Source organism: Myodes glareolus, chromosome 23 (assembly GCF_982192425.1).
Source record: "Myodes glareolus chromosome 23, mMyoGla1.1, whole genome shotgun sequence".
Taxonomy (NCBI): Eukaryota; Metazoa; Chordata; class Mammalia; order Rodentia; family Cricetidae; genus Myodes; species Myodes glareolus.
In genome coordinates, this window is record NC_142048.1 from 52664565 (window position 1) to 52678322 (window position 13758).

The 13758-nt window shown below is 41.1% G+C and overlaps 1 protein-coding gene across 2 annotated transcripts in view; it reads left to right on the forward strand.

Moving 5' to 3' along the window:
* The window catches only part of Csmd1 (CUB and Sushi multiple domains 1), a 1511659-nt gene that overhangs the window by 1037074 nt on the left and 460827 nt on the right, over positions 1 to 13758 (forward strand). For both annotated transcript variants that reach the window (XM_087901170.1, XM_087901171.1), the window contains exon 8: positions 13003 to 13090. In XM_087901170.1, the coding sequence (XP_087757296.1) occupies positions 13003 to 13090 (88 nt within the window). The remainder of the gene's footprint in view (positions 1 to 13002; positions 13091 to 13758) is intronic.

A 13758-nucleotide genomic window follows, 5' to 3' on the forward strand; every position in this document is an offset into this window, starting at 1 on the left:
TCTTCTCACCTCAGTTACCCTAATCTAGAAACTCCCTCCCTCCCTCACAGGCAAGCTCATGCCTCCTAGTGTCTCTAGGTCCTAGCCATCTGATAGTATTATTGCTCGCAGGATCTGAGTGTATCCTCTGGGAAGGGTGATAGTCTTAGAAAAGATGGAGATGCTCTAGATGTGGGAGGTCAGCTGATGCCATAGCAAGAGATTGGTGAATGTGAGTCATTCGGCAACACTGGCTATTCGTTCTAAACACATGTAAGGCAAAAAGTCAATGTACGTGCTTGGACAGGCCATGGCAAGCCACTAAGATCGGCAACGCACAGTAAAGACTCCGAGGACGCTGTTAGGTGTTTCCCCTGTCTCCCCCACCCCCGCCCAGGAAGGAGGCTCCCCAGATGGTGTTCGGTACTGCAAGGAGAGGTGGCAGGGCTCTATGGTAGGTTCTTGTATAGGTCTGTGTGTTGGTGAATCCTGACTGTGACCTTGATGGACATTAAATCACCATGGAAACAAATCTCCAGGCATAGACTAGGTAGAGAAGGTTAACTGAGAGGGAAGGCCCACTGTAAATATGGGCTGCACCTTGGACTGTGGTCTGGACTGAAAACAACAGGGAGAGGGAGCTGAACACAGCGTTCATCTGTGTCTCCCTCCTTCCTGTGTTTCCGCTGTGTCTCTGCTTCCTATACTGGTGCAGTGTGACCAGCGTCTTCCTGTTCTGTCTACCAGACCCACTAGCCTGTGTCCCTGGACCACCAGTGAGTACAAACCCTCTATTCCTTAACTTGCTTGCGCCAGGTAATCTGTCGTAGCGACGAAATAAGCAGATACTACAGTCTGTCATGTGGAAACACAGCGTACCTTCAGACCCGAGGTTTTTCAAACTTTGGATTTTGAAGGCAAGTGGATAATTTCAGGTCACTAATGAACCCAAATTAGACTTACATAACGCCTCAACCCACCTCAGCGTAAATCATGAGGACACTTCACTTAATCTAGTTAGTACAATACACTATACTTTGCTAGAAGAGTTAAATCTCCCCTTCCGACATGTGGGCTCTGCTCTTTTGTGTCTTGACCAGGAAGTGAGCTTGCTGACCTCACCACGTGTTCTTCCTGAATGAGCAATGACTGATTCTTATTCTTGCATCTCCATGGCTTCTTACACCATCTCAGGCTCTTTGCAACTCTTCTTATTTTGAAATGTCCGTCCTTTGTTGTGGGCTTCCGGAACTACAATGCATACCTCCCTGCTGTTCCTTCCTGGCATCTTTGCCATTAGAGCACCAACTACACATCCTGCTCCTGCTTCAGCTTGGCTTGAGTTTGAAAGAATTCCTCATCGGGCTTAGGCACGTGATTGCGCCAATTGTACGTCCGTCACTGCAAAGATTTTGGGAATAGGCAGGGAATGAGACAGAGAATACCTGCTAGCCCTGTGCTTGTGTTTCAGTGAGAATGAACGAACGCCCTTACTTCTGCTATGTTAAATGCACATTTCTGCTGAGGCCCCAGTAATACTGTTTACCCAGTGAAAACCTCACCAGCTCCCTCTGATTGAGTCTGACAACCATCGAGCCTCCCGCTTTTAGCCACGATGCCAACGGTCCTCTCAGGAAACACTGCCACCCAGCTCTTGCTGTGCCACCCAGCCTTAACCTAATGTCATTCTGCCTGATATATAACATCAACTCTCTCTTGAAGTACTTTTTTAATTTTCTCCATCAGGTCTGGTTCAACTCTGTGAAAGCTAGAGTCTGTCCGATATTTACATTTTCTGCATGGGCCTTCAGTTCCTTGTTAGCTGCGTGGATACTGAACCAATTAGGCAGGCTGGCCACAATCAGCTGGCTACCCCTTTTGTAAAATGTTAATTTCATGTTGACATTGGGTAGCCTACCATAAAGGTTATCTGAATTGTTAGTTTGCTACCAATAAAAAGGTTTAATCTGTCAAAAAGTGCTACGATCCCTTCTTAGTGTTTAAATATAGTGACTATAGGGCATGACCACAAACAATGTAAAAATGAGATTTCACACCTCCTCACTTAGAGGCGGGAAAGCATGCTTTCCTGTGTAGCTACCTGGGTTTGAGTTATAAGACACTAAACCCTGTGCTTTGGGGAACGAAAATTCAGGAACTGTTCTCTCGGCCTGTGCTTATGCTGTGCAAGTCTTTTCTTTGTTTCTTAATGCAAAGTGTGTGATGCTTTTATAAAGACTATTTTTCCTGCATGTCTTTCTGTGTTGACCTGGTGATCTGTTCCACCCCCTAATTTTTTATAAAGTAGACACAAGCATACTAATATCCCCAGATGGAATGCCCCCAAGGTCAAGTGTTCACTTAACCCAGGAGAAAAGGAACAAGAGTGGATGCTCGGAGTGACAGTTTCTATAAATAGTAGAGTGTGGAGCATTGCCAGGGGATCTCACAATCTCTACAGCAGTGTTGCCTACCGAGACTGCAGGTGGGAAGATGGGGTTCTTCAAGTTCCACTGTACCCCTCCAGGGTCCTGTGCAACAGGTAGATTCATGATAGAGTCCAAATCTATCTCATGCTACACCCGAGAGCAACCCCACACATGTCCAGACTTCTTCTACCCCTGTTTTTATCAAAAACTGTATAGTATGTGTTTTATTTTTCTAACAGATTTTTATCATGCTGGTGATTAGAGTCTTTGACACTGGGATCCTGTCTGAAGTATAATGAGCCTCTTCTCTAATGGGGGTGAAGGGTGGGAGGGGCTGCTCATCCTGTTAGTGTCTCCTCTACAGGTGTGGTTTCCTTGGAAGATCTCTTTGGAGGGAAAATAGGTTAATCCAGAAAGAAATGGGGGCTTTGAAATCCAAACCCCGATGTCTTTAATGAAATGAGCAGGATGTGTTGATGCATGTCTATTTCCTCATTTATTTAGCAGACACAGAAATCTGTGTGGACTGGACACATGTGGATGTTCTGGTCATCTGTGGGTCACAGGCAAGGTTCTCGCCACTACAATTAATGCAATGTCTCACGGTTTTTATGCAAAAATTTACGCAGTTTTTGAAACAGATAAATGAGAGTATTAATTCATTTTCCTAAATTTGCCAGTGTAGAACTTGCTGATTAGGAACACAGAAAGGACAATATAATGTATTCATTTAAAACTAAGTGAATAAATGCCACAGCAGGACCATATGTGAAGATCACCTTAGGTAACCTTCCAAAACCTACAGATTTTAAATGTTTTTTAGTGAGCTAGGGTTATGGTCTCAGAACTAGAAGTGAAATTTTGTGAGGAAATAAGAATTAATTAATCATTTACTCTCCATGACCCCAACACTGTGTATATGCTATAATACTGTGTATATGTTGTAATCACTATGTCACCCCAGTGCCGCCATGCTGGTTTGCCGAGGTGGCTGTCGGTGTCCACAGGCAGTGCTGCTGTCTGCTGAGTCCCAGCATCTTCTTTCTTCACATTCACATCCTCAAGCATCATAGTGATGCAGAGTGAAGCCGCACATGGAAAATTTGAGAAATGTTTAGGTTTCAGGATAAGTAAATCAAATTAATTTATCAATATTCTAATTGCAGCGTCCAACTTCTATTACAAAGATTCTCAGTTAATTCAGCCTGTTTAAAATGAATAAAAAAGATCTGTTTTCATTTGAATTTTGGGCTTTTTAAGCAAACATTATAAATTATGAAATGAAAATGTATAACACAAATCAATACCTTATGACATTTATCAATATTGAGATTAACATATCAATATTTGTACACCTGAGTACATTCATTTTACCTCTCTGTATTTATAATGATTAATATATATCTTAAGAAATATTTTAATAACTTGTTATTTTCATATTTATATGTAATATATATAAAGTGATAGACTAGATAGATAGCAATGATTCTTTAATGTATTAATTGACATATTCTTAAATAAATAATTACTTACATACTTACTGCTATTAAAAAATTACTGTGTGTACTTCTGATATACATAATTAGTATTTTCTTTTTTATTTATTTTCTTTTATTTGTTTTAAAAGAAAACAAACTATCTTTCTCATTTTACGTGTCCATCCCAGTTCCCACTACCCCCCTCCTCCCATTTCCTCTATCTACTCCCCCAACCCTCTTCTACTCCTCAGAGAGGGTAAGACACATGGCTTTGGGGAAGGTTCAGGGCACTCCCTACTATATCTAGGCTGAGCAAGGTATCCATCCAAAGAGAATAGGTGAAAAAAAAAGCCAGTACAAGCAGTAGGGGTAAATCCTAGTGTGGCTCCACAGTCTGCCCCAGCCATGCAACTGTCACCCACATTCAGAGGGACTAGTTTGGACCTATGCTGCTTCCTTCCCTGTCTGGCTGGAGTTGGTGAGCTCCCATTAGCTCAGGTAGACTGTTTCAATGGGTGTCCCCACCATGGTCTTGTCCTCTTTGCTCATATTCTCACTCCTCCCACTCTTCACTTGGACTTTGGAGCTCAGCCCAGTGCTCCACTGTGGGTCTCTGCCTCTGTTTCCATCAGTTGCTGGATGAAGGTTTTATGATGATATTTAAGATATTCATTAGTCTGACTACAAGACAAGGCCAGTTCTGGCACTCTCTCCTTTGTTGCTTAGGGTATTATCTGGGTTCATCCTTGTAAATTCCTGGGCATTTCTCTAATGCTAGGTTTCTTGCTAGCCCCATAATGGCTCCCTTAATCAAGATATCTCTTTCCTTTCTCTCATCTTTGTCCTTCCTCCATCTCGACTATCCCTTTCTCTCAAGGTCTTCCCCTACCCCTTTCTCCCTCCTCTTCCCCTTCCATTCCTTTTCCCCCACCCCTATGCTCCCAATTTTGTCTGGCAATCTTGTCTATTTACCTTTCCAGGTAATCTATGTATGTTTTTCTTGGGGTTCACCTTGTTACTTAGCATCTCTAAGATCATGAACTATAGACTCAATATCCTTTGCTTTACAGCTAGCATCCACTTATGAGTGAGTACATACTGTGCTCATCTTTCTGGGTCTGGGTTACCTCACTTAGAATTTTTTTTTCTAGTTCTATTCATTTGCATTCAAATTTCAAGATGTCTATATTCATGGGATCTGGCACTATCTTCCGGCTTGCAAAGGCACTGGGCACACATTGCACACTCACATACATGCAGGCAAAATACTCATATACATAAAATAAAAATAAATTTCTAAATTCTTAATAATGTCTTTTTAAATCAAATAATTAATAAATGGAAGGTTTGAGATTCAGTGACATCTATTTGATATGATGTATTATATATAATATTTAATACACATATAGTTTATAATTGTTGAACTAAATATGTATTTGGGTATATGTTTAATTGTTGTATATTTACATATATACTTGGAACATATATCATATATGCATATGAGTTATAGGATATCTATTGTGAAGTTAAATATTTGTCTTTAGATATCATGCATACAATGAAACATGTATGCATGTATGTGGACACACATATGTGCACACACACACACACACAATTTGATTCCCAAATCAATTATAGGTTGAGCTCAAGCCTTTTTCTCTTATTTCTGCCCTGACATCATCAATCCCATGAAAAGAAATCCAGATGCTTTTTGTGTTGTTTGTCATTGCCCTGAGAAGACTACATAGAACATTCTATAAGATCTGCTATCAGGAGACTATAGGGATCATCCTAAAGGATCCACTATGAGAAGATTATAGGAATCATCCTATAGGATCTGCTATGAGAAGACTATAGGGAACATCCTATAGGGTCTACTATGAGATGACTACAGGGAGCATTCTTTAAGGTTTTTTGTGAGCATTCTTTTTATTTATTTATTTATTATGTATACAATATTCTGTCTGAGTGTATGCCTATAGGCCAGAAGAGGGCACCAGACCTCATTATAGATGGTTGTGAGCCACCATGTGGTTGCTGGGAATTGAACTCAGGACCTTTGAAAGATCAGGCAATGCACTTAACCTCTGAGCCATCTCTCTAGCCCCCGTGAGCATTCTTTAGGGTTTTTTTGTTTTGTTTTGTTTGTTTTTTGTTTTTGTTTTTGTTTTTGTTTTTGTTTTTGGCTTGGGCTCTGGGAAATTTCCACAAGGAGAAATCAGAGTTTCAAGTGTCCACAGAGACTGGAGTGAAAGTCCAGGCCATGACCCTTAGCTCTATGTTTCCCCTGATGGATCTGACCTGCTCCCACGGGTCGGTGCAGGGCAAGGCTGTTGTTACCAGGTCCTGAAGTACATACTTCAGAGTGGGGCCAGGGTCTGAGGAGGCTCGTGACAGGTCACTCTCAAGGCTCTCTTGAAATGTTCCCTGGTGCTAATTCCGTTAAGCTCACGGGCTTTTCTATTTGGCTCTGCTTATTTTCTCAGCTCCTTTGAACAGTAAAGAAGCATCATGGTTTAATCTGAGGATACATAAGGAAAATATGTCCTCTTTGGGAATTCCTGCCAGGGTGATTTGGAAGCAGGAAGGGCAACAATTGCTTGGACGGCATTTATCAAGTAGGCTGCTCGCCGCTGCCTCTGGCAGCCAAACAGAATGGGGAGGCAATGTGAGAAAGAGCAAGAACCCCAGTGCGGGCTGAGAGTCTCTCTCTTTGTTATACCATCAGGGCTCATTTGTTCTCTTTTGTGCTTCTCAGTAATGGAGTTAGGGAATCATGTTAATATTTAAAATGTAGCTTAAATTCATAAACCACTGTAAACTGGCAGATTTTTGAAGCACATTATCAGCAGAATTTCAGATAAGAGAGCGTGAGAAATTTTCAGATATACAATTAATATAAAAGTATTTACTAGGAAAATGTGCTTAATAAACATCGCATCAAAATATTTGGTTAAAAGGAGCAGATTTTCATAATTTAGGTGTTTGGAAAACTCAGCCCTTGGCTCTCCTATGACAGACAGCAAGTTCGATATCTCTGACTGGAGATGTGTTAATAAGAAATCCTTAATGAAACCAGAGAAACACTGGGTTTATGGCCATTTAATTCTGTATAAACTCCCCCATCAACGTGCCCAGTACTAATAAATACTCCTCATCAAATGCCAACAGCTATTACTTTACTCATTTATATGACAGTAACAAGTTGAATGCGGATGGATAAAAACCAACTCCAGCCGTAGGTGTCAAATACTCAACAAGGAAAAAAAGAGAAGCCAGGGCCTTCTGAGGTGCTGTGGCTTCATCCCGTGCTGTTCTCTAATGAACGTCATTGGGCTACAATTAATATCATCATCAAAGCCATCACATGTGTTAGGTCAAGAGGAGGCCAGCGCCAGATCCCTTTGTTGTTGAGATGAAACCCCGTAAAGTTCTAAAGAAGGGGCAGGCCTTATTCATTAGTGTCGTCCCTAATGTATGCCTTAGGAATACATGTGCATGCTTATTGATTTCAAACTGAGAAGTCCGTGGTCTGTGGTGTGCCCCTGACACATACCCAGGAACAGGCAATCACTCATCAAAAGGGCAGGGATGGAGTACGGGCACAGTGGCTAAGAAATCTGATCAGAATATATTTTGTGTGACATTCTTGATTGTGCCGCCTCCCTGAAGGATTTAAATGATTAGTTTGTCCCAAAGTTGATCCAACAGAAATATATCTGAAGGCCACTAAAAAAAAAGAAGGTCGGTGGTAAAAGCAGGCAATAATAATAAGCCACAAAGTTCACCATAACCAAACAGTGTGGAAAGGTCTCCTAGTCTGGATTATTTATTCCTATGATAAATGGAATTTGAACTTGGAAGGATGCCCCACAGGGAGACTTAGTCCTTGCTTGTCACCCAGCACTGGTCAAGGAAGGGAGGGAGGGTTGTGATTTGTGATTATCTCCCTTGAACTGGGGGTTCTGAATGAAGGGAAATTGCAACCACAGGGCCAGAAGGCGTCCCAGGAGCATCCTTGGTTGGGAATGGGATGACAACACCATTCTACTTCCCTTTTTTCACCCTCAGTGCCATTTTATCATTTTTATAAAATGTATAAAAGAAATTGTATAAAAGAAATTCAAATATTGAAAGACAAAAGCAATTTTTTTCTTGAATAGCTCCATTTTAGTTTGCCAAGTGCTTGAACATTTAAAGCCCCCACTCCCTGCCCCCGCATCACTGCAGTGTGCTCAGTCTGGTTCAGGGTTGTCCTAGTTACCTTTGACTGCAAGCTCCGCATCGCCTAGAGTTGTTATTCTATTGAGGGATTGTCTAGATCGTATTGGCCTATGTGTGAGCATGGGGGAGGGGATTGTCTTTATTGATAACTGACATAGGAGGACCTAGTCCAAACTTCTGAGTTGTATAAAAAGCTAGCAAAGGATGATCTAGCAAGTAAGTGAGGAAGAAGCATCCACAATGGCTTTCCTGTACTTCTTGGCAGAATGAATTCCTTGGCTTTGGAAACACTACATTGTATAGCAAGCAGCCCTGCCTCCAGATTTCTATCTTGAGTTTCTGAGTTCATGCCTTGACTTGCCTCAAGTGATGGCCTGCCCCCTGGACATGTGAGCCAAATAAATTCTTTATCCCCAAGTTGCTTTTGGTCAGTGTTTTATCAGAGCAACAGAAAGGAAACTGGAATGGGGTGAATGGTTTCAAAATTCTATTTGTGTCTGTCAAATGGGTTCTAATGCAAAAATCCTGTGGAGTAATTCTATGGAGTAAAGGCCAAGCTGTATGCAGTTTGTACCTGGAGAGTCTCACAGTTGCATCTGTTGACTTTTGAGTCATCTCTGTCATAATTATTATTCTTAATTATCTATTATTTTATTAGTATCAACCGTATCTCCACTAGCTTGTCTCGATCCTCGCTTGTCATCAAAACATCCTCAGTGGCTCCTTCCCTGGCTGCCTGATTTAACTTTGTGGTTTGTTCCAATTGAGTTGAATGTTGATCTTACCTGCCATTCTCAAGAGCAGGGCACTTAATGTAGAAGTATTAGCTGCACACTGCATGCCTCGCAGTGCTCTGTATCCGGCTAATGACCTACTCGGCATTAACAAGCCATGGAAAAAACATTTAAAATATACACAGCAAGCTGGGAGGTCAGTGAAGTGTTTGCCTTGCAAGGAGAGTACCTAAGTCTGATCTCCAGAACCCACATAAAAAAAAATAGTGAGGGTAGTGTTGGCTTGTAATCTCAGTGGCAGTAGGGACAGATTTCTGAAGCTCATTGGCCGCTCAGAGAATCTACCCAGCAAATTCCAGGCTAAGAAGAGACCCAGTCTCTGAAAGAGTAATGTAGGCAGGGCCACCTGAGGAGTCATGAAGGATAGCAGCAAAGCTTGCCCTCCGGTGTCCACCCAAATGCTCACAAGGTGCCCCAGGCACCTGCACACATATATGCCTTCCCGAGTACAAACTCACAAATACACAATCTCTACGTCTTAAATTCCAAATCCAGTCAAAGTTTGTACAAATGTTCTCATCTGTAACCAATCACTCACTTGCAAATTTAACTACCTTTTTTAAAAAATGCAGCAGATGTGTATAATGAGCCACTTTATGTAGTATTTTCAGTTTTGAGTTTTAACTGTTTTGACTAGAATTTAACATATTTATTGACATCTGTGGTATGTATCCCATGAGGCTTAGAAAGACACGGTCTAACATAATTAGACTGAAATGGTATCTGTGTGGTTAATTCTTCCCTTTTGAAACTGTGTCTCTGATGCTCTGGGGACTCCGCTGGAAGCAGGGCTGTCCCCACAGCTCCTTGTCACCACCGTCACCTCTTTTCAGTTTTGAGAGGCATCACTCTCTTCTAAAGAGGAGGGAATATGTGTGGCTCTTACTGTTGGCTTGGCCACACCCTGCTTGTGCCCTGCGTATTCTGTCACCTTGTCATAACAAACACCTGCCTCTGCTGCAGTTGCCTATAGTCTGTCTCCCTATCTGGGCAATCATATTTTTCTTATATATACCCTGTACCTTCAGAGAAGCTTACAAGTCACTTTCTGTTCCTGTGATTAAAAAAGTGTAACCTAGAATGATCTAAGGAAGCAAGCCAGTTTTGGCTTATTGTTCCAGAGGGAAAGTCTGTGATGATGGAGGTAGCTTGACAGCTGGCAGTCAGAACAGGAGGCTGAGAGGTCACATCTTCACCCACACAAGGACAACAGAGAGAGTAAATTGGAAGTGAGGTGAGGCTCACACTCTCAAATCCCGCCCATACTTCCTCCAACAAGGCACCATCTTCTAAAGGTTCCAGAACCTCACGCAACCAGTGCCATCAATGGAGGACTTCCTGTTTGAGTACCTGGGCCAATGAGGGACATTCCTCATTCAAAACTGCTCCTTGGTGTTGTGGTTCCGACAGATTAGAGTACTGCAGACAAAGAGGCAAGGTCCTGACCTGGTGAGCTACTCCTGGCAAAATGTTGTGGTTTCCGTTCCCAGTGGGATTATGTCATCCTGGGACCAGCCAGGGCTATTCTGTATGAGGGACTGAGCTAGAGGCAAAATATGGTGGGAATCATGTGGGCTCAAACTTTGAAATCACTGACTGTTGTATTAGAGAGTCTCAGGAAGTAACTAGTGGGCCATTCGTATTGGTTAATATGCATATAGGCTGGAAGAAACCAGATGTTTCAGAATTATAGGTAATAACATATTTCCATCTATATATATATATATTTACATATATACACATATATATTATATTATATCCAAAGCTGTTTCTATCTGTATGCATGAATATATATCTATAAAGCTACCATTATATCTACTGTCTACATATGAAGATATCTTCATATCTTTATACATTCTACTAGTTTTAGATATTTTAAATACACAGTTCTTGGCATGAAATATATTCACACTCTAACTCATCTGTAATCCAATTTTTTAATGTTTCTATCTTACCTACTCAAGCTTCCAAACCCTTAGCAGCAACACAGCCCTCCTCCCTGCCCACAGCACCACACAGATTCTGTTACCCTTGTGAATTGAACTTCTTTTCTTTGGCAAGTTCACCATGTCCTTACATTAAAAACTCAGCCTCTAGAGAGCAGAGTTCAATGGGTTTTGCTAATTATTTTTCTTAATTGTTTAACTCTTTTAGCCCTCCTATCTTTGGGTAGTAAGAGCATTGATCGGTGAGGACCACTGGGGCACCATACTGTGGGTTCTTCTTGCTTAGGCAGCATAAAAATGTGTTTTCCATGGCTCTCCAGGTCAGCAGTGTGGGGTCAGCATATCTGTTTTCCACTGAGGCTACATCTTCCTGGCCGTTGACGGCAGTCTTCCTGACTCTCCCCATAGGCGTCACTGTGTGATCGTGGCCTCACATGCACACGGTGTCCAACTCTACCTGTTGTATTAGAATTTAACTGAAACAACTCTTCCTATTACTTATCTCCAAATACAGCTGGACTTTGAAGGACTAGGGTTTGCGGTTTCAATCCTTAGTTGGTGGACTTTATTGAGACTCTACGTGGATATGGGATCCACTTATGATTAAATCAACCTTTTCAAGGAGGACACCAGCTTCACCATCTGATTTCTGTTCTTCTTTCCTCCATTTTCCTTTTAATTTCTGTTTAGTTTTTGTTATTTTATGCTGATAAGGTTTAATTCACTTCTTATATGAATATTCTAGCTATTTCCTTTGTAGTTACCTAAGAATTACATACAACACCCCAAACTATGCAATCAATACCAATTTATAATTACTTATATACAAAATTTTGCTCCTTACAGTTCAAACCCTGAGAGCAAGTCATTGATTTCACAAATTGTATCTTTATATATTAATATCCAACAATATAAATGTGGAATTATTCCATGTATTTGTCTTTTACATAGTATAGAAAACAATAAGTGAAGTTACAAATAAAAATAATGATTCCACTTTTCATCTATATTTATATGCACATACATAAATATGTGTATCTGTTTTTTTCAGATATATTTTTATATGTGTTTACTTTTAAGGGCAAACCTATTTTCTATGGTTTGAAGTCATATCTAAGGTCCTTTTATTTCAACTCAGAAAAAATCAGTTTAAAATGAACTACTTTGCCTCTGGTTTGTCTGAAAATGCCTGAAATTCTGTCTCTTTATGGGGCTATAGATTCACAGTGTAGCAGTTCTTGCCCCATGGCTGTTTCTGTGTGTGCTTCTCACAAAGCTCCACCAAGAAGGGATCCTGCATTGCACTGTGTTCCCTTGGACTTTGTCTATTTATTCTTTTTGCTTCTACCCTGTGATGCAGTCATGGATGACACAAAAATCCAGGCTTGGTGACATCCAGAGGACAGACAGATGGGCTGTTCTATCCCCCTGGGATCTCTTTCAGAAGCACTCCCACGGGCGTGACGCAGCATCTCACTAAGCTGAACTGCACCATGAGCCCTCTGGCAAACACACTTCTGATAAGAAAAAAGAAATGTTCATGATTGGATGTAACAGTTAGTGTAGGGTGAGGTGGATGTCAGAGTGCCATCCACTCCATCCAATAGGCACAGGATCCTTACAGACTGTTCTGTGGTGCTGGAAACCCAGCAGGAGGCTTGGGAAGCTCACAAAGGAAACTGCACAGCTGTACAAAGGGGATCACTCCCATGTCAGGTCAATGTAAAGTATATTCAACATTTAAACTTGTATCAGTTTTGTTAGGCTATATGTTCTTTTAGATCTTAATGATTATCAGCTGCACTGTTATCCATGAGGAGTAGACAAAGCTGTCTTCTTTGTAGGCGCAGGCCTTTTCCCTAGTCCTATAAACTGGACCAACAAGAGAGCAATTGTTGAAAGCAAATGAGATTCTAATTAAACTTTCACCTCTTAAATAGAAGAAAGAACTAAACCAAAGGATGTCACTGTCCTTTTGTGGGCAAAGTTGCTTTTGATTTTCAAGAGCAAAGATTCACTTTAATGCAGCTGAGCCGGCTTCAGTAAGAGAGAATACACGTTGAGTCGTGATCCTTGAAGCTCGGAATGTGTCTTGCATACATTTCCTGAATATCTCCTCGATGGCTGCTGACAACCTTTCTCTCTGTTTTAGTGACCCAGGGAGGCGTGTCTGTGGTCTCTGACATGTGTCCAGATCCCGGAATTCCAGACAATGGCAGAAGAGCCGGTTCTGACTTCAGGTAGGAAACAAAGCAATGGCTTGGAAAATGAGTTATCTTGCAACACATGCCTGGCTTGTTATTTTTATCTCAGTCATCGTATTGATGGAAAGACATAACTTGTCATTGATTAAGAAACTGCAGTATTTGCCGAACCCAAGATATAGTATGGTGATAATTTACGTTATTTTCAGGTACCTTGATGTTACTGGCTTCAGAAAATGAGTAAGGCTAAAACTTTGACTCCCAAAGTATATGAAAAAAATTGTCTTCATATATGTATATATGTATGTTTATATATTTCAAGTACATATATATATATATATATATATATATATATAGTGTGTGTGTGTGTGTGTGTGTGTGTCACTTGATAATCTAATGCTTAAAACTAAAGAACACAAAAATGATTATCGCCTCAAATAAGCTTTTAGGGTAACAAATACTACTGGCCCTCAGTGCCATTTACTCCCAGATGCTGCCAGCATTTTAGAATTAAGATGAGCTGGAGACCCCTCTCCAGTCGCTGGACCATGAAGCAGCTGTGATTACAAGCACTCCAGGGCTTTGCATTTCTTCCTGTCTCTTAGAAACCCAACGTTTGTCACCTTATGTGAAGGGCTGATACACAAGAGTAATCTGAAGAAAATCAAGAGTGAAGGACACAGGAAAGGAGTTCTCCTTCCTAT